The sequence below is a fragment of the Sciurus carolinensis genome, chromosome 5 (genome assembly GCF_902686445.1).
Source record: "Sciurus carolinensis chromosome 5, mSciCar1.2, whole genome shotgun sequence".
In the NCBI taxonomy this organism is placed as follows: Eukaryota; Metazoa; Chordata; class Mammalia; order Rodentia; family Sciuridae; genus Sciurus; species Sciurus carolinensis.
In genome coordinates, this window is record NC_062217.1 from 11,662,024 (window position 1) to 11,680,608 (window position 18,585).

Here is an 18,585-nt window from a genome sequence, read left to right on the forward strand (position 1 = left end):
AGCATCCCAAGCTGCTGGGATTATAGGCATGTGCCACTGCACCCAGCCACAAGGGCCTATTTCTTATTACCTTCTGTTGAATAGACACTGAAAAAAACCTAGGCTTTTCCAGAAAGCTAAAGCCTTTTCTGGGCCAAACCTATGTGACTAGATTCTTGTTATCCTTGCAGAGACAGTCTACATTAATGCATGTAAGCAAATGCGTGAACACATTTTCTGTTTACCAAAAAGAGAGCACACCATATGCATATTTCATACTAAGCTTTTCTAGTCTAGTAACATCTTAAGGATTTCCTTCTACTTTTTGTTTATATAGCTATTTCTCCCCCACACACTTTTTTTATAGTACTAGGACCTGAACCCGGGGCTTCATAGAAGCTTGGCAACATCCACTGAGCTACATCCCTAATCCTATCCTATTCTTTTTAATGATTATGCAGTATTCTATTACATGGATAGTTTATAATTCATACAACCAGTCCCCTGTTGATGGGTACTTGGGTTGCTTATAACCTGCTATTCATAAACAATAATATATTTATTATTTTAAAATAAAAATATAAAATCCTATGCATCCAGATTAATTTGAAAAAGTGAAATTGTTGGGTCAAATTACATCAATAACTAGGAAGGTTTCTGCAAACGGCCTTCTTAGCTTATACCACTTTACATTCTCTCACAGTGTACCGAAATACTCCTGTCCTTAATCACTCAACATAGGATCTTAATGAACATTTTAATTTCTGCCAAGGTACTTGGTGAACAAATAATATTGTGTTGTACTTTTAATTTGCATTTTTCTTATTGTCACATCTTTTTGCATATTTAACAATCACTTATATTTTCTTTTATGGACTCTCTTCTTATGTACCTTGCCCAGTTTTTTACTATGTTGTTGACTGTTTTCTCAATGATTTTTAGGATTTCTTAATTTATTGAGGACTTAACTACGTTAGGTATTTGAAATATTTTTCCCTGTTTGACATCTGTGTTTTTTATTTGATAGCATTTTTGGGTCAATTGTGTGTGTGTGTATTAATGAAGTAATAACAGAGGAGTCATTTCTTTCATGGGCTTTTGGCTCTCTGTCATATTTTATAAAATTCTACCCATCTTCAAGATTTAAACATAACTTTCCATGTTTTCTTCTAATATTTTATAAATTCATTTCCATTAAATCATTAGTTATTTTAATCTAAGAAATAGTTATCTTTAATTTTTAAATTTTATTCCAATACCACTTGCCAAAGAATCTGTTCTGCCCCTATTTATACATCTTGTTTAACTCTGAATTTAGACATTATAATTATATACAGAAAAGTGTTTACTTGGAATTCCTTCTAAATCTCCTTTTTGGATTGGTTTCATTTACTTATTTTCTGCTGGAGTATTTGTACAAAAATCCCTTTTGTGTAGTCCGCTCGTGTTCAACTGTTTTTTGTTCATCTGAGAAAGGTGTTTCAGCCTCGTTCCTCAGAGCAGCTCTGATGCGTGAGTCTGCGTGACGAGCTCATTTTTCCCACACTCACACACTTGTTCTTGAGCCTCCACTGTCACTCTCCCTCTGTCCACTGTAGATGCTATCTTTTTTCCTCTGGCTGACTCAAAGATCTTCTCCCTTCCCTAGTATCTTATGCTCTTGACACAACTGATCTAAGAGTGGATTTCTTTTCATTTTTTTCTGCCCTGTATACAATGTATCTTCTATCTATGGATTTTTGTCTTAATTGTTCTGGAACATTCTTAGCTAATACTTTTTTGTATATTTTATACTCTGAAACTAATAGTTCCAGTACCTGAGATCTTGGGGAATCGAAATTGTTTATTATAAAATTTTGTGGATTTCTAAGTAAGTGCTCATATTTTACTGATGTTAAATGAGACACTCTGCAAACCTAACATGGAGTCTTTCTTTCAGAGAATTTCCACTTGATTCTGCCAACAATCAGAGGCACTCACAAACCTAGAACCATTTCAATTCTGGCACCCCTGGAGAATCCAGCTTTACTTCAGAAGACTGAGACTTGGCTCCTCACCACACACTCATGAGTCAGCCTTCCAACTGGCTGAGGGGGGAGGCAGGCATCATCCAGGGAACCTTGCTCCCCGACTTGCATTCTATTTCCTGCTCTGGTTCAATCCACTCTTTTGGGGCATAGGGTAGAACAGGGGAAGTCTTTGGATGCTACTCATCATAAGGTGGTCAATGCAGCAGTAAGTCTGGTATGTCAAGGCTTGATGACTTGTTCATGCATGCGTTAAGCAAATTTTTTATTGAGCAACAGCAGTATGCTCAGCACTGCTTAAACAGGGGAATATAAGTAATAGAAAAATCCCTGTTCTCATGAGTATATATTCTCATTGGGAAGGCAGACAAAAAAAAAAAAAAAAAAAAAAGCAAGCAAGCAAGCACTGTAACAGTACTTAAGAGAGCAATAAGCACTATAGAGGAAAATCAGGAAGTATGGCTGTGTGTGGGAGATGAGGTAATCTCAGGTGGGACAGCCAGGAAGTTCTCACTGGGGAGACCACTTTTCTGCAAAGAGCTGAAGAAGGCAAGAAGGACAAGCACCCAAAGAAGAGACTGTAGCAAGTGAATGCCTTGACATGAGCATGTGCCTGTGCTGTTGCTGATGGCAAGGTGGGCAGCATGGGTGATTGCAGCACTGGAAGGTGACACAAGGCCTTACAGATGGGAAGTCACTGGAAGGTAGAGCTTGGGAGTGAAACAATCTGACTTGTGTTTGAGCACACTCACTCATGGTTGCAGTTAAGAGACTGGAGGGACAACAAGAACAAGACCAGGAGTGGAAGGAAGCAAACTCCACACAGCGACTACAAATTAAGACAATTTGGAATAGCTGATTATGAACAGAGTATTTTGAAATTATTTTTAAAAAGTTTAATGACACATGACCAATAAAAGTTACAGAAAAGAGACTATGGAGTAGAAATACTAAAAGATTATAAATATTAGTGTTCTTTTCCAATCAGAAGAGGATAGAAAGGTTTGGGGGATAAGGATAGAGAAGCTGGAGAATAGAAAGCAATGAAAACTTTAATATTTTTGCATTCATTACAAATTACTGTGATTCTTGCAAAAATTCTGTTATTGTGCTGCCATGAAATGAAAATACAAAATGTGTATGTAACATTATATACAACTTAAAGTGTTTGAGAATAAATGAGCCTGGGACACTGAAATTAAGTTGAATATACCAAAAGGTTGAAATGACAAAAATTCAATTAAAATTTAAGTAAAAATGGCTCAGGAATAATATTATTCAGTGTATGGTAAGGATGATGAAGCTGACAGAGTTAATGACACATAGTGAGGGAAGCTGACCTACTGACACAGGCGAGGCTGTGAATAGTTATTTCTGAATGCTGTGATGACTAAACTTCTACAGGATACCTTTTTCTTTTTTCTTTTTTGTACTGGGGATTGAATCCAGGGGCGTTTGATCACTGTTTACATCCCCAGCCTTTGAATATTTTTTTAGATTTTACTTTTAGTCAGACTTAACAAAGTCTTATTAAGATGCTGAGACCAGTCTCAAACTTGCAATTCTCCTGCCTCAGTCTTCCCAGTCACTGGGATTATTCTCAAGCATCACTTTCTTATTTGAAAATATGATTTCAAGATAACTTTTGGGAAGAATGTTTTGAAACACTTTTTAAAGCTATTCTTTTTAACTTTTTCTAAAGCAACAATAAAGATTGTCTTTGACAGACCAAAGACTAGATAAAATGTCCCCACTCACCGTAGAATCCATCTGATTATATCTGGCAATATCTTTATGCAGTGTCCGTAACATAATCATAGCTACCATTCCAGATAAGAAAAGAACAATGACCAGGGAATTCATTATGCTGTAAAAATAAGCACATCATGATTATCTGTAGCTTTATCTACAGAAGAGTTGAAACAGTTTTTAACTGGTTCTTGAGTAACATCAAAACAGAAGGAATCAAAATCAAAGTTAAAATGCCTAAAATCCAACAAATTCAATGAACTGTGTTCATCTGTGTTTCCTTCTAGTAGACACATAGCTTTATATATTTATTCTAATACCATTTGTTTTTGTTTTTGAAGTGCTGGGGATGGAACTCACAGCCTTATACATGCTAGGCAAGAGCTCTACTACTGAGAAATGTCCCTGGTCCCTGTAGTTTTATAGTCTGTTTAGAACCAGAACTTTTTTATCCATGATCAACATTACTAAATAACTACTATGCCTAAATCACTGCATCACATACAAGGAAACAATAAAGGACTGGCCTACACCCTCAAGAAATTTACTGAAGAACAAATTTACTCAACAGATTAGTGTCAAAAAGATTAATTGGCAAATCAGGAAAAGAAGAGCAATGGCACCTATGAATAGGCTTCTAGGTAAGTTCTGAGTCATGTTTTGGAAAGAATAAGAATAGCTGTAACAATAGCAGCAAATTCTATTTACTGCATACTCTTGGGTCCCAGTAATGTCCTCAGATGCTCTGTGCCATTATCTCCTTCAATCCTTGAATGATCTCAGGAACTAGGTATTTCTAGACAAAGAGGTGAACTCTGAGAAACAGACTGCCTGCCCTGACAAACAATTCATTCCTTAAAGCTGGGATTTGAACCCAAGTCCAGACTTCTAAACACATGCAAGGATGAAAGAGTACATGAGATGTTCAAAGGGACAAGGGGCAGAATAAGTAGAAAGCCAAAAGCAGACTGTACTCTTACCTAAACCACTGTATGTGCGTATGAGGCATAGACTCCAGAATGTAGTCCCACCTAGATGCCCACCTGATGTTTTTATCTTCCTGGAGGTGGAAGGAAAAAACTGTTGACAAAGCACATTAATAATCCCAAAACACCCTTCCAGAGTCTGCCCTTCCATTCAGTCAACACCTGCAATTACTAATGACCATAACCAGGGTTAGTTGTGGATTGAGGGAGTTTTAGATTTACTCAAGTCTGATGGAAATCTGGATAAGATTAAGCAATAAATGAAAAAATAAAAATAAAACAAAACGAAAACCTATATATGAGTTTCTGGCAATACCTATAAACTTGTTTTCTTAAAAGTCTTATTTTAAACTATAGCTGGTAACGGTTTATTTTCTATGCCCAAATTTAGAGCCATATTTAATTTCTGCAGAAAATAATTGAATGGAATAACTTATTCTTTACCTGGAGCCTATGGGGCAGCTAACAAGACCACAAAATCATAACCTAGGTACACTGAGTATCTGGAAAATGTCATTTGTACTGAGTTCTTAATACCTAGAAATATGTACTGTTTACTGTGCTGGGCTTGCAAAATTAAACACTACATGGGGGCATTAAGTGTCACATCTACATTAGATTGCCAAACTCATTTTTTTTTATTGAGGGGAATACTGCCTAAACTTTTCACAGCAAACTGTTACATTCCTGTTTAGAAACTTCTCCACTGATAAAAATACTTTCTTCAATTTACTAAGAAAATCTAGCAACAGGAAATTCTAAATGCATACTCAAGTTCTGATTTTGAAAATGGTACTGTTTTCCAAATGGTTTTGGCATGTTTTTGACATTTTCATACCACCTTCTATGCCTGCTTATTTTATATCTTTTTTTGCGGGGTAGTACTGGGGATTGAACCCAGGGGCACTTAACCACTGAGCCACATCCCCAGCCCTTTTCTGTCCTACCTGCATCTCTTAAGCATGACACAAATCAGGCTCAATTCTCCAATTTCTTATTCTTTTCCATTTAAACTAAAACTTAGTTTCAAGAGTGATTATATTGGTTGGTACACTGACAAACTATTCTAAAAACCAGCTCATTAAGAGCTTAACTATTTGGCAAGCTTAATCATTAGTATTTTTAATTAGTTTAGGTAGTACAAATTTAAAATCAATGTCTGAGTTATACCAAAGATAAAAACAAACTTACCTGGAAACTAACAGAGTAAGTATAGGCAATTTTGATCTCCCCAGAGGCCTTGTTACTTATATCCATGGGGGGTCCAGAGCAGTCTGGTTTATCTATATGGGTATGTTTGAAGCTGTGGGAAGAAACATTTTGGTGAAATGCTGATAAAGTACAGTTTAAAAAAATGGGATAAAATAAAGGTTAGAATTTATGTACCATATTTTGCAATGCTGCTAATAGTCCAAGATGAAATGATCCATGTCATATTTAATAGGATAAGTATTAACTTCATATAAATAATGAGCTAAGTCATGTAGCTTAGCTCATTATGTGTTATGTGTTCAAAATCATTACTCAAGTTATGTGTACAAAATCATTACTCAAATTATAAACAAACTTCTGAAAAGACTATACTTGAAGAGTGTTAAATAATCTTTTTATTGTTGTTGTTGAGACAGGGTCTCGCTATATTGTTTGTCCAACCTGGTCAAAAAACTCCTGGATTCATACGATCCTTCTGACTCCCAAGTGCTGGGATTATAGGTGTGTGCCACTGCACTCAGTTAAATAAACTTGAAGAAGAAAACAAACAAAAAAATCACAGTTTAAATGAACCACCACCTTATTATGGCATATATTTCTTCATCACTAGTGATGAGAGATGGCTAATTCACTTGTTAGAAAAGTCATGAAAATAAAAGTCAAACTATGCACTTTCACGCTAATACCCCCGAAACCTGAAGAAGTGCTCTTCCCATAGCTCTTCCCACACTGGATCTAACACTGCATTAAGGCTTTGGAACCTGCACACCACTCAGTTCCCAAGGGTCTCTGACCCGAGGAAAGTCACACGTCCTGGAGGCAATGCTCTGTCCACTCAAAAAGGGGCACTGTGCCAACCACTCATGTTCTCCACTACACGCTGACAAACCAATCGCTGTCAAAACTCCCAGATTGAAAAACAGAAAGGTACCTTGGCCTGACCAATTACTACAAAGGGGAAAAAATAACTAGAGTTTCTCCAAACAATTTAGTAACAAATTAAGCTAAAGGGAGTTTTAGTCACTATCAATCCTGAAATGCCAGAATAATGATTATGGAATAAGTTATTTGGGCCCCAAACACTTTTTTTTGGACCTGAATTTCACTTATGTTTATTTACTCTTTGTCTGTTTGTATAGTTACCTTTTTGGTTCAAGTTTAGCAGCCACTAATCTTGCTCCCATGGAACCAGTTTCAACAACATGATAGTATATTTTGATGTCAACATGGTTGAAAATGTAAAACGTATCTCTTTCATGGAATTCTGACTGTAGAACAGAACATAAAATGAAAGGAAGAAAACTGGCTATAGAAAGAATCAAAATATAAACTTTCAAAATGGGCTATCACAAGAAGGAAATTTTAAGCTTAGAATTTTAAATCTTCTAACTTCTATCAGATCATAATAAGACTAAATTAGTTTGTCATGATTATACAACATTTTAATATATATTCTCAATTTTAATTACCATCTAAATTAATGTCTCCATTCTATTAATGCAGTTTTGGGTTTTGTTTTGTTTTTATGGTACTGGGAATCAAACTCAGGGGCTCACACATGCTAGGCAAGTGCTCCATCACTAAGCTACTCTCCCAGCACCTATTAATCCATTTTTTTAAACAATTTTATTTATTTATTTTTACAGACAGCATTTTGTTTCCTCGTACACAAATGGGGTACGACTTTTCGTTTCTATGGTTGTACACAATGTAGATTCACACCATTAGTGTAATCATACATGTACACAGGGTAATGATGTCTGTCTTTTTTCACCATCTTTCCTATTACAAAAGAATGGCCTCACAGACAGGTCAGACTTTAAAAAAGTACACTACCAACTTGTAATACAAAGTCCAGGAACATATAATGAGGCCTTTTTGGCACTCCACTATGCTTTCTTAGGTGTACATTTATGAGTATAACTTTCAAGAGTTAGAACAAAAGTCCTACCCCTTAGCATAGCCCTTAGCATACAAGAGACACATTCGGTAAATGTTAAACTGAATCTAAATTATTTTAATTTTGGAGTTAAATTTACATTTTTTAATGTGGCTCAAGTTTAAGATCTAAGTAGTTACTCCAAAATACCTGAATTGTATTTATTTAATGAATGTTAACAAGTGTTTTCAAAGTAAAGACCAAATTCTCCAAAAACTCATGTTTTAAAAATCAACATCGAGTTTATCACAAACTTACATTAATAACACAGGCATCTTTTGCATGGCCTTTATCTGTAATGTAACAGCCAATAGGAAATCCAGGATTACAAAATCTCTGACCATCTTCAACATCGTAACACCATGTTACAGGCATGTTATCCACAATCCTATGCACAGAAATGAGTCAAGTTAGAGGAGAACCCAGAGAACACGAATAAGAATTAACACCAAAATCAGTGTTATCACTTTGTAAAACGTTTAAGTGTCTAAATGCTCTAAGATTCCAAAAATCTTAAAGAATTTTGATGGAACACAGTAATTCATAAGTAATGACATTACATGCCAATATATAAAAAAAAATATGGAAACATTTTATAGCTTCTTTGATACTATAATATATGTAGGAGAGGGGAATTTTACAAAGTAACTTAGAGCAATTGCTAATTAAATCATATTATATAGCATAAGATTCAATTCTAATCAGGTGCAAAGTTATGTATCTAGTTCCATGGGAATAGTTTATTGAATAATATAGAAGTAAATATATTTATTACTCAAGTAATTAAATAAAAAGGAGAATTACAAAATATGGGAAAACAGTTAACTAAAAGGCCAGGATAAAAAGAAAAAATGAAAATTAGGACTGAGTGACCGAGTGCTTGCCTAGCACGTGCAAGGCTCTGGGTTCCAGAATACTGGGGAAAAAGCGAAAATTACAGAATTATCTGTTGAAATTGTAAATCCAAGCACTTTCTTAAAAACAAAACAAAACAAAACAAAACTGCTATCAAGCGAAAGAACCAAATCTGCCAAGTTCGACAGCCAAGAAAAACCCCAAAATACAAAAATGCCCAAAAAACCCAATAAAGTTCTGTAGCACAGATAGCAGCTATATAGAAAGTCTCCGCCCTGTGCCCAGTGCACACTGCAGAACACAAATTTTAAAAAGTGAGTCAAAATATACTAGCTATATTACAGCCACAAGATGACACTGCAGGGCAGGTTTATTTGTTAATTAATGTGTACTAAGAAGTAAAATTATGATTCTATATTCACCCAAGGTGTACTTTAATGACCTAATAAAACAGATTTTGTCACATTTAAATGCTATTTAATAGTACCCAATGTCCCAATTTTTGGAATCACCTATACTATTAAGTTGCTTATTATTATAAACAGCAGGCTACTAGTTTCAATGAAAAGACTATAAAATATTAGAAACATAAAACAATGCTATATAAAATAATTAATTTAGATTTTCCGGAGGCCTAAAGAAACTGATGAATTGCTTTAATTTTTTAGAGAGAGAATGAAGTTCAATCAATGAGTACATATGAGTTGATAATATATTTAAAGCACTACATAAATATTATAGTGCTAGTTACAAAATGAGGAATGCACCAGGCATGGTGCTTTATACCTGTAATCCCAGTTATCTGGGAGGCTGCAGCAGGAGTCTCTAAAGTTTGAGGCCAAAGATCGGAGTTGTGGCTCAGTGGTAGAGAACATGTGCCTGGCATGTGTGAAGCCCTGGGTTCAATACTTAACACCACGTATAAATAAATAAAATAAAAGATCCATCAACAACTAAAAATATATTTTAAAAAAAGTTTGAGGCCAGCCTCAGCAACTTAGTGAGACCCTGTGTAAAAATAAATTCTAAAAGGTGTAAGGATGTGGTTCGGTAGTAAAGGACTTCCCTAGCATGTGCAAAGCCCTAAGGCCACTCCCCATACTGGGGTGGGGGAGGATAATAAGGAGTTCAGGGACAAATTTTTTTTTTTTTTAAAGCACATTTATTTATGCATCATTCATATAATGCCTTGATGTGTAGCCTGTTTCTGGTAGTCAAGATGTATTACAAACCAACCAGCCCTGTGAAATAAATGGAAAAAGGTTTAAGGAATGCTGTTCTAAATCACTACCTTCCTAAGTCAGGGAGTAGTATTCACTTCAATCCGTGACATTAGAAACATGAACCATGTCCAACCTGGCAGTGTGAAAAAGTGTGAAGGGCAAGGTGAATAGCTCGTCTCCGTTCTCATCAGGAAGGACTCCTTCCCATTTTCCCTCTACCCTCCAGGGACTCCATTTGAAACACTGGTAACCAATCAAGCCTAATTTTGTAGATGAATTAGCTACAAAACTCTTGATCATAATGGAATAACCAAAATTGTAGCCAAAAGTAAAGAAACTGAGCATTTAAGTCATTCTGGGGAGTTTTAACATGAGTAAACTTACACAATCCATTATGATTTTGAATTTCCTGATGAGATCTGGGATTGAATGCACTGAAATATCAAGATTCCTTCCTGTTCAATAACTTCAGTGCAGGGATTTTACAACTAAAAAAAAAATTGTAAGTACTCTGGTAACTAGTTGAGCAATTATGCTTTTATTTTAAAAATATCACAAATGACCAGGGGTGTAGCTCAGTGGTAGAGCATTTACCCAATATGTGCAACCACACAGACACAGAAAGTCACAGATTTGGAAACTTAGGTAAGGAGCACGATCACAAACCATGGAGAGCACAGTCCAAGGGAATTCAGGTGTCTGGGGCTGTTTTGGGTACCAAAATGCTAGTCAGTTTTAAGAATCACAGGATAACTTAGGCCACTGACAGAGTAAGCCCAAATGATCCTCAAGTTATGTTTTGTGATTGTGGTTCTTGGATTGAACCCAGAGGTGTCTACCACTGAGCTGCACTCCCAGACCTTTTGAATTTTTATTTTGAGACACGGTTTTACTAAGTTGCCCAGGTGGGCCTCAAGCCTGCTAGACTGCCTCAGCCTACCAAACTGCAGGATGTTTTTTTGAGATAGGGTCTCTGTATGTTACCCAGACTGGTCTTAAACTCCTGTGCTCAAGTGATTCTGCCACCTTTGCCCTCAAATCATGTTTTAATGTTCCAAATAAGATAGAAAAATATTCACTAACTTAAAAAGAAAATTAGCTATTATTAACTATAATGAGAACAATGAATTCATGCATGGTTAGAATGTTATGGAGGTAAAATTACAGTTCATTCATGCAATGGAATGTCCTACAACTATGAAAAAGAATGAAGTAAATAAAAACGTGTACAATATTTCAGTGGTGCTATTTTAAAAAGGCACATTTTCACATACCTGTGTAGGCACATAAAAATTCAGAAACACACATGAAAAATAATAGTGCCTAGGTTAATTGCATCATAAATTAGTTTAAAATATTTCTAAGTGTTTTTCTGCATGGAGGCTACTACAGAAGAGCTGCTTCTATTACCAAGAGGAGCAAGACTGTACACGGTGCCCCTAGTGCACAAAGGTAGGAGAGATACTAAAAATCACCCTCAGGCCTGAAGAGTCATTCTTCAGTCAATAAATCAGCTGCTGTTAGAGTAAATAGAGATGGAGGGAGCCAATATGAGAAGCGCATATAAGAACTGAGCCTTAAATGTTCTTTTGAAAGGTATAAAGAACAATTTGAAGGAAAAGAAAAACACCAGGGGAAATTTTGGCTACTTCTGAATAAGTAAATGTATGCCAAGTTACACCATTTCGGCAACTAAGTGTGTTCTGACAGTAACTTGTGGGGGTTGGGGGAGCTCTTGGCTTATCAGAAGCCAGATATGAGGACACTGAGGAGCCCTTCAAGTTCCTGTCTACACTGAGAGTCAGAAGGGAAAGCAGAGGGCAAGCTTCTGACCCACCTTTGACTTCCTGCCACCAGAGCTCCACTTGCCTTGGGGGAGCTCATTTCTAAGGGGCTCAAGTATATGCTGCCCAGGTCTGCTGATCAGAATTAACCTGCCTAATCCCGGACTAGTTCACGGATGGGCACATGCCCCAAGGCTGCCCTCTCCAGGATTTCTTTGCATGTGAATAAGGAAAATGAAAAGGAAGAACTAAGCAGGCAAAAAGGAACAAGATGCTCCAACCACATTATCTGCACCCTCAGACTCATCAGCTCAAAACTGAGGTTTAAGGTTTCCACCTCCCTGGGGGTGGACAAACATTCAACCTGAGACACAGACTGGACGGTTCAAGGAAAAAACAAAAGATAGGCCTCCTTGTGACGGGTTGACATATTTGACTCCATGGAAACGTTATAGACCAGGCTGCAAGGGCAATGACTAAACAGACTCCATACCCTGAGACTCCATGTTATGAAGGAAGTGCTTCTTCCATGGGAACACCCCACCTCTGTACCCATCAACAGTTGCTTAGCATAGCATGTCTGGCAACACAAAATGCCAATTCTTATATACTGTAAAGTTGTTCTCTTTTTGATTCCTATTTTTCTCAGAAAATGTACCATGTCAACAGCGATCGTCTAGATGTTAGTAACCATTCAACTTGTACCCAACTAAGGAGTTCTGACCCACTTCCCCTTTTGCTTATAATTTTAGATCTCATGATGTTAGTCTATAGTTTTGAATCATAGCAACAGACACTTATGATTGATGTACTGACTTATGGTATAAAAACCCCTGCAACCCTATGATCGGGGTTGTTCTCCAATAGCCATTTTGGGCATTGTGTGAGACAGTCAGTTGGCTGGCTAACAGACTCTCAAATTTGGACTTCTCAGTGATGATTGGTCTGTTCTTACGTTGCACCCCACAACACTCCTGGTCACCATCTCCAGCACCTTACACTTTCTAAAAAGGCAAAACACATGTAAACCATAAATTCATAGAGAATACAGGCATTTGCAAGCAAAATTACCTGCAAGATTAACAATGGTCATACTTGATAGCTTTTGAGAGCCTTTTATATCATTATGTTTGATCCTGAATAATAAAGGCATACAATTTTGGAAATAAAATTTGAATAATTTTTTATATTTTTACTACTGGGTGCTCTACCTCTGAGCCACATCCATAGCCCTTTTTATTTTTTATTTTGAGACAGGGTCTCATTAAATTGCAGAGACTGGCTTTGAACTTGGGATCCTCCTGCCTTATCCTCTTGAGTTGCTGGGATTACAGGGATGTGCCACCATGTCCAGGAACTTATTAATGTTGCATTATGGTTACAAAAAAAAAGACAGGTTAAGCAAAATCTGTTTGACTTGAAGTAGGTGCTAATCATAAAACATCAAATAAAAGTTAAATTTTGTTTTGCTGTGATCCTTTTCATGGCTCATAATATAAAAGAACACTTCTCTAGAAAAATGAGCCAGGCTTTTCCCCAACACATAAATACTCTCCCATTTCTACATATGAGTAAAAGGAGGATTCTATATACCAGGTCAAGAAGGACCAGATATTACAGTAATCTAAGCATAGTTAAAAGAAGATTCTTTAAATTGTACTATCAACTTTAATAATGCTCTGGCAAGTAAAAGTCTCTACTTCATGCTACTACTACTACTAAGAAAATGAATCAATCAATTTGCCATATTTTACACAGTCTACAAAGTAATTTAGTCATTGAAATAGATGCTTCATCTTGAAAAGGAAAAAGTTTAAAATCCAAAATCTCCATGTCTTACCAGTGATGTTGATAATTCAGTAACATGCTTTTTTTCAAGAAATCTAACTTTTGTTTGTCTTCGGCTTTCTCTGTATGGTATGTTTTCGTACAAACAAGCTTACAGGTTTCCTCCTTATTAAATGTAAACTGTATGAAAAGAAAGTGGAAGGTCTTTTAAGAAAAAATACCCAGGTCCCTCATAAAGATACCATAGGCAGAGTATTATGTAATAAACATTATAAAATTCTTTATAGCTTAGATTTAAATTTAAATCATATTGTTTCTCTAAAAACAAGTCATCAATTTTTCTTCTCAAAATTTTTTTCTTTTTGATGATTTCAATCTATCCACCTTTTAAATGTAAGTTATCCCACAAGAAAAGAAACCCACATATAGAACAAAAATGGAGGGGGGTGGGAGGGGTTAGCATTAGGGTTAGGGTTAGGTTTAGGGTTAGGGATAAGGAGGGTGGTAAGAATGGAGGAAGGAAGGACTGTATAGAGGGAAAAGAGGGGTGGGAGGGGTGAGGGAGGAAGGGAGAAAAAAATAACAGAATGAATCAAACAACATTACCCTATGTAAATTTATGATTACACAAATGGTATGCCTTGACTCCATGTACAAATAGAAAAACAACATGTATCCCATTTGTTTACAATAAAAAAAAAAAAAAAAAAAAAGAACAAAAATGGAACATTGTTCTCTCCTTAGTAATACCCCATGCTCATGTTTTAGAATTCGGGGGTTGATGGCTCTCCAGTAACAAGCAGACAAATCTTTATGTTCAAATAATCAATAGATATTAAGTGCCCCATTGAGTGTCAGCAGAAGGAGAGTCAGCAGTGAACATGACAGAATGTGATCAGAAAAAGTCTCAGATGGATATCAAAAATTAAAGTAAACATGACTCTTCACTCAAGCTTAAAGGCTATTAGTTTTCAGGACCTGATTAATAAAGGTAAAATAAAAATTGATAATATTTTTAAAAACTAAAGATTCTTCAACTTTTGGAGTTTAGAACTTATTCATCAGGAGTCATTTATGTCTTAATTTTAAAATTATATGTCCTACTTCTCAGAAGGCCATAATTTATCAACTATACAACTAGTCCATAATTGTAAATCTTTTAATAAATTCAAACCTTATTACAGGTGGTGATAAAAATTGCACGCTTTACTTCTAAAGGAGTTCACTGTTTTATGCATTATTTATTACTATCCCTAGCAGTTAATCAGTCCTTGACAAGCAAGTGTTTAATGCAGCTCACTGCTGCCCCCTGTCAGCCAACAGTCTAATTTCACTGCACTGCTACCTTTGTCAATAAAGGAATATTTGTACCATTATTTAGTATTTTGAACCTTATATAAAACTTAGAAGTTTAAATTTTTAAAGTGGAAAAACGAAAAAAATCATACACCTTACAGAATCAGAGGTGTAGGCACCAAACTTAAGATAAATTAAGCAGAGACAGACATTATTGGTTACAAGAAAATGGCAAACCTTACCCATTGATCCAACAGTTACTGGGTTTAGCTGTGTCAATTTGTATGTTCAATCAGGAAGGAAAATAGCAACACCCGAGGTGTTAATAAAAATAGTTAACATTTACTTAGTGCTTCATATGTTCTATATACTTTATATATATTAAGTTCCATGTAATTCTCCCAACAACCCTACATGGTAGGTATTCATCTATAACTTGCAGATTAGAAAATCAAAGCACAAAAAGTCACACAACCAAGAAATGGCAGAGCAAGGATTTAACCCAAGCAAGTTGAACTCCAGAGAAAATGCTCTTATTATGATACCTTATTTCTTCTCCCTGCAATGTTTAGTTGAATTTTATAATATTTTAAATCATCTTTGGTCAATAGTATTTAATAGTATTTTATGTTAAAGATTTGAAAATATTATGGGTTTTCAAGGGAACCAAATCCTCCTCAAAATAAGCAAGTCCATCATTGTCCCACTTTCATATATTCAATTAAAATATAAAAATATAGGACATAAGCTATTTGGGAAAATGTTTTATTATATTTTTATTGAATTAGTCCATGTTGGCTTAAAATTCTCCGTGGAATAATTTTGAGGAAATCATTAAATCAAATACTTGATCAACCTAGAATTAGTCCTGGGTACAAATCTAGCTCTATCTCATCATAAGACCTTGGCAAGTTATTTCTTTTTTTTTTTTTTTTTTTCCTTTTGGCAGTACCAGTGAATTGAACCCAGCGTCTTGTGTATACTAAGCATGTGCCATGTGCTCTACCACTGAGCTACATCTCCGGCCCTGGCAAACTAATTAATTTTAACCTTAGCTTCAATGAATGAGCTATAAAATGGATTTAGCAACACCTTGCTGGGTTGTTGAATTAAACAGAATAATGTGCAAAACACTAATGACAGTTATTACATATCCTACCATTGGCTTTTAGCAAATGGTAGAAAAATTATTTCAAAGTCCTTCACTTTCTGAGGGAGACCCATAAGACTGTGGGCTCCTAGTAGTCCTCTCACCTGTGCAGTCCTCGCTGCCTTGAGTCCGAGACTAATCCCTTGATGCCCCTCCCTTTTAAGGGTAGTCATCTAGAAGTCCAGGATTTCCATGCCATCCTTCCTTTCCCACATTCAAATCCAAAGACAGACACCACCCCCTTTCCAATACCATCTCCCACCCCACCCCAACTCGCTGCACCTTCCACGATGCCCTTGGAACTCAGGGGTCATCAGCAGAAACCCTTCTTCATCCTCAAAACTCTTCTCAGAAAGTTCTCTGAAATCTGTCCTTAGACAAACCGTGTCTCCTGAGGGATGCTGCCTCACCACAGTCCTCACCACTGGTGGCTGTTCTCTCTCACAGGCCACAGGCTAGGCCAGACCACTCTCTTGCCTCTGCTGAAGCCCTCATCTTTGACTCTCATGTCACCAGACGACATGGCCTCCTACTCCTCGATGTGTCACCTACCACCTTGAGGTGAATGGCCCTCATTCCTTGAAGATTTAAGCTCCTGGCTCCTGATTCTTGGTGACTATAACATTTACATAGATGACACTCCCAACCCACTGTCTTCTTGGTTCTCTGCTTCTCCTGGAATGCTAGCCTTCATCACAATTAAAAGCATTCCCTCCCCTGCCCATATCACCGACAGCAGACCTTTCATCATCTCAATGTCAAGTTTTCCAGTGTCAAAGCATTACCTACTGTTTTTCCAGCTCATTGGCTCAAGTACTCCTCAACTCCATTAAGTCTTAGATGCCACAGTCAATGGAGCCTATGGTTCTTTTGCTGTTCCTCACTCCTTCCCTCCCCTTCTTACAAACTCGAATTCTAGGTCAATGGCATAACCACCTTTTGTAGGTCCCTCAGGTACTTTGCTCTTCTCTGTTGTACTCATTCATCAAAACCATAAATCTGGTGAAATCCAACTCTGTAACAGCACAGCTAAAAAGCGCATGAGAAGCACAAATCAGCACACTGGCTGCTCTTAGTCCAAATGACCCTCTCACCACAGAGGGTGGATACTGCTGCATGGCAGTCACTCCAGGTTCCTCTGATCCACTCCCATTCCTGCTCTCCTACTGACCACCTCCTCCCTCAAACTTTCACTACCTCCCCTTCCTCCTCACTCACAGACAAGGACCATGCTTCCTTCTTCACTGAGAAACCGGAAACAGTTGCCACACTCGCCTTCCAACATTGCATCCTTCCCTCCAGTTACCTTGGATGAACTAGGTCACTGAGTCAGTCTCTGCAGGTATACCAGGTCCCGTCCCTTCCTTCCTATACAAGGACACACTCAGAAATCCCTCTCTTTCAAACCACCACACTTCCCATCTTTACTGGATCATCCTCATCCACACACACACCTTTTTAAAAGCTATATAACAAGTCCTCTTTGACACCATGCCATCCTCCAGCTACCACTTTTTCTCTCTGCCTCTAAAATATAGTTCCTCAGGAGAGCTGTATATATGTCCATCTGCCATTGGTCTTTCCACTCTTTCTCTACTTGGCTACTCTTCCACAGCTACTTTCTCATTAATGCCTTCCACACTGAAGGCTAAGCTCAAGGTCAATTCTCTGTCTCCCTTTTATCTGATTTGTCAGTGATAGATCAGCCAATTCCTCCTCCCAGAAACGGGTTCTGTCCTTAGGTTCCAGGAGTCAAACTCTCCACTTTTTCCACCTTTCTCATAGTGGTTCCTTCTCAGTCTTTCACTAGGTTTTCTTCATCCTTGTGACCTATAATACCAAGTGCCCCAAGGTCCAGTCTTAGAACTCTGTCTTCTTTATATATTCCAATTCTCTGGGGATCTCATCAATTCCATAGCCTTAAATACTATCTATACACTGATCTCTCGATCACACACACATCCCTATGCCCTCAGGCCCTCCTCTAAACTCTGGTCATGCACATTTGTTTTCTCAATGTTTCTGTTTGGATGCCTAATACCTCACACTTACCATGTCCAAAACTAACTCCTCCTCATTCCTTGCAAACCTGTTCTTCCCACACATTCTCATCATACAAAACAGAAACTCCACAGTCTATACCTTATACCTCAGCAAATACTTTTGGCTTCACCTTCAAAATACAGCATATTCTAAGATTCTGTCTACTTCTTAGTCCCTTCCTCTTCATCCCCAGAATCTAAGCCCATCAGGTCCCATATGGGCAGTTGTGGAATTGCCTAAGTGGCCTCTGGCTGCTCTCCTTGCACCCCATGGTCCATGTGAAATCCTTCAAATGCTATCCATCTTGCTCAGATATAAAGGCCAAAGTCTCCACAGTGCTCTGAAGTCACTCTAATATGGGGTCCCATTCCCCTTCTCTTCCCTCATCTCCAATCAAGCTCTATGTTGCTCACCTGCTTCAGTTGTATTGACTTCATTTTGTACCTTGAACATACCAGTTGAGCTCATGCCTCGCGTCCTTGGCATTTGCTGTTCTCTTCACCTAGAACACCTTCCCCCAGGTATTCACATGGTTTACTTCCTTACTTGCTTCA

General features: G+C 37.2%; 1 protein-coding gene across 1 annotated transcript in view; it reads right to left on the reverse strand.

Moving 5' to 3' along the window:
- Tm9sf2 (transmembrane 9 superfamily member 2) overlaps positions 1–18,585 on the reverse strand; it is a 60,307-nt gene that overhangs the window by 24,451 nt on the left and 17,271 nt on the right. Inside the window, exons 4-9 of the mRNA XM_047552870.1 lie at positions 13,595–13,722; positions 8,151–8,280; positions 7,097–7,221; positions 5,933–6,044; positions 4,736–4,815; positions 3,765–3,873 (exon numbers count right to left, since the gene is read on the reverse strand). Of these exons, the coding sequence (XP_047408826.1) occupies positions 3,765–3,873; positions 4,736–4,815; positions 5,933–6,044; positions 7,097–7,221; positions 8,151–8,280; positions 13,595–13,722 (684 nt within the window). The remainder of the gene's footprint in view (positions 1–3,764; positions 3,874–4,735; positions 4,816–5,932; positions 6,045–7,096; positions 7,222–8,150; positions 8,281–13,594; positions 13,723–18,585) is intronic.